Here is a 1,207-nt window from a genome sequence, read left to right as displayed (position 1 = left end):
ATTGGAGATGGTACTGAAAATCTCATTGTTGAGAACGTCGAATGTGGACCAGGACATGGTATTTCCATCGGAAGTCTTGGAAGGTACCCTAACGAGCAACCCGTGAAAGGAGTCACAGTGAGGAAATGCCTCATCAAGAACACTGACAATGGAGTTCGCATCAAGACATGGCCTGGATCTCCCCCCGGTGTTGCCTCCAACATTCTTTTCGAAGATATCACAATGGACAACGTTAGCACTCCCGTTCTCATCGACCAAGAGTATTGTCCTTATGGCCACTGCAAAGCTGGGGTATGTGACCAAATCAAATCTATACAAAAACTTTCTACTCAAATTTTGATAAGTTATATTTGTTACAATAATGTTATTCAGTGAGCAAAAATTTCAATCTCATCACTGTGTTTAATATTTTTGAAGGTACCATCTCAAGTGAAGTTGTCGGACGTGACTATCAAGAACATTAAGGGCACATCAGCGACAAAGGTGGCTGTGAAACTAATGTGCAGCAAAGGCGTGCCTTGCACCAATATTGCCCTCTCTGACATCAACTTGGTCCACAACGGTAAAGAAGGACCAGCTGTCTCGGCATGTTCTAACATCAAGCCTGTTCTCACCGGAAAGTTGGTTCCGGCGGCTTGCACCGAAGTAGCTAAACCGGGTCCTTAAATTAAGGTCGCTTGTCCACCAGTCATCCCTCTAATCTAGTGAATTAGGGTGCGATGAAGAAGTTTTGCAATATTTTTCTTTTTCTTTTTAATGAATAAGTCATCTATATATAGATTTTAATAGATAATAGTCCCTTCATTCTTGATGTTTACCAAATGAAGAGTGACTTGTGATTGGATAGTTATTTTTAATGGAATTTTACTAAAATGATATATGTGGAATTCTTAAACCTTTTTTTAAATGCCACATTCTCTAAAATTTCTCAAAATACCATGAAACAATGGACAACGGTTTCATTTGTGTGGACAACTGGACAAGTACTTAATTAGCGGACGAAATCAATAGTTTTTCCACCATTCTAATGGTTACGAGTCAATGAAATTGATCTAAGCTTGATTTTCAAATTGTTGTTTCTATGACCGAGGGATGCTGGTGGTGGAATTACATTTTTTGAAATCTCTGGAGCTATAATTGAAACAATATATAGAACCTGTCAAAGATGTTTGAATCCAAGTATGGTTATGAACCACACACAGACAAG

The 1,207-nt window shown here is 38.9% G+C and overlaps 1 protein-coding gene across 1 annotated transcript in view; it reads left to right on the top strand.

Annotated features, from left to right (window-relative positions):
* The window catches only part of LOC17874179 (exopolygalacturonase clone GBGA483), a gene marked incomplete at its 5' end in the record, with an annotated part of 1,863 nt that extends 1,007 nt beyond the window's left edge, over positions 1–856 (top strand). The window contains 2 exons of the mRNA XM_006278982.2: positions 8–291; positions 418–856. Coding sequence (XP_006279044.2) covers positions 8–291; positions 418–666 — 533 coding nt within the window. The remainder of the gene's footprint in view (positions 1–7; positions 292–417) is intronic.
* Positions 857–1,207: the final 351 nt, after the last annotated feature.

The sequence above is a fragment of the Capsella rubella genome, unplaced genomic scaffold (assembly GCF_000375325.1).
Source record: "Capsella rubella cultivar Monte Gargano unplaced genomic scaffold, Caprub1_0 scaffold_330, whole genome shotgun sequence".
Classification (NCBI taxonomy): domain Eukaryota; kingdom Viridiplantae; phylum Streptophyta; class Magnoliopsida; order Brassicales; family Brassicaceae; genus Capsella; species Capsella rubella.
This window is presented reverse-complemented; position numbering and strand designations above follow the sequence as displayed.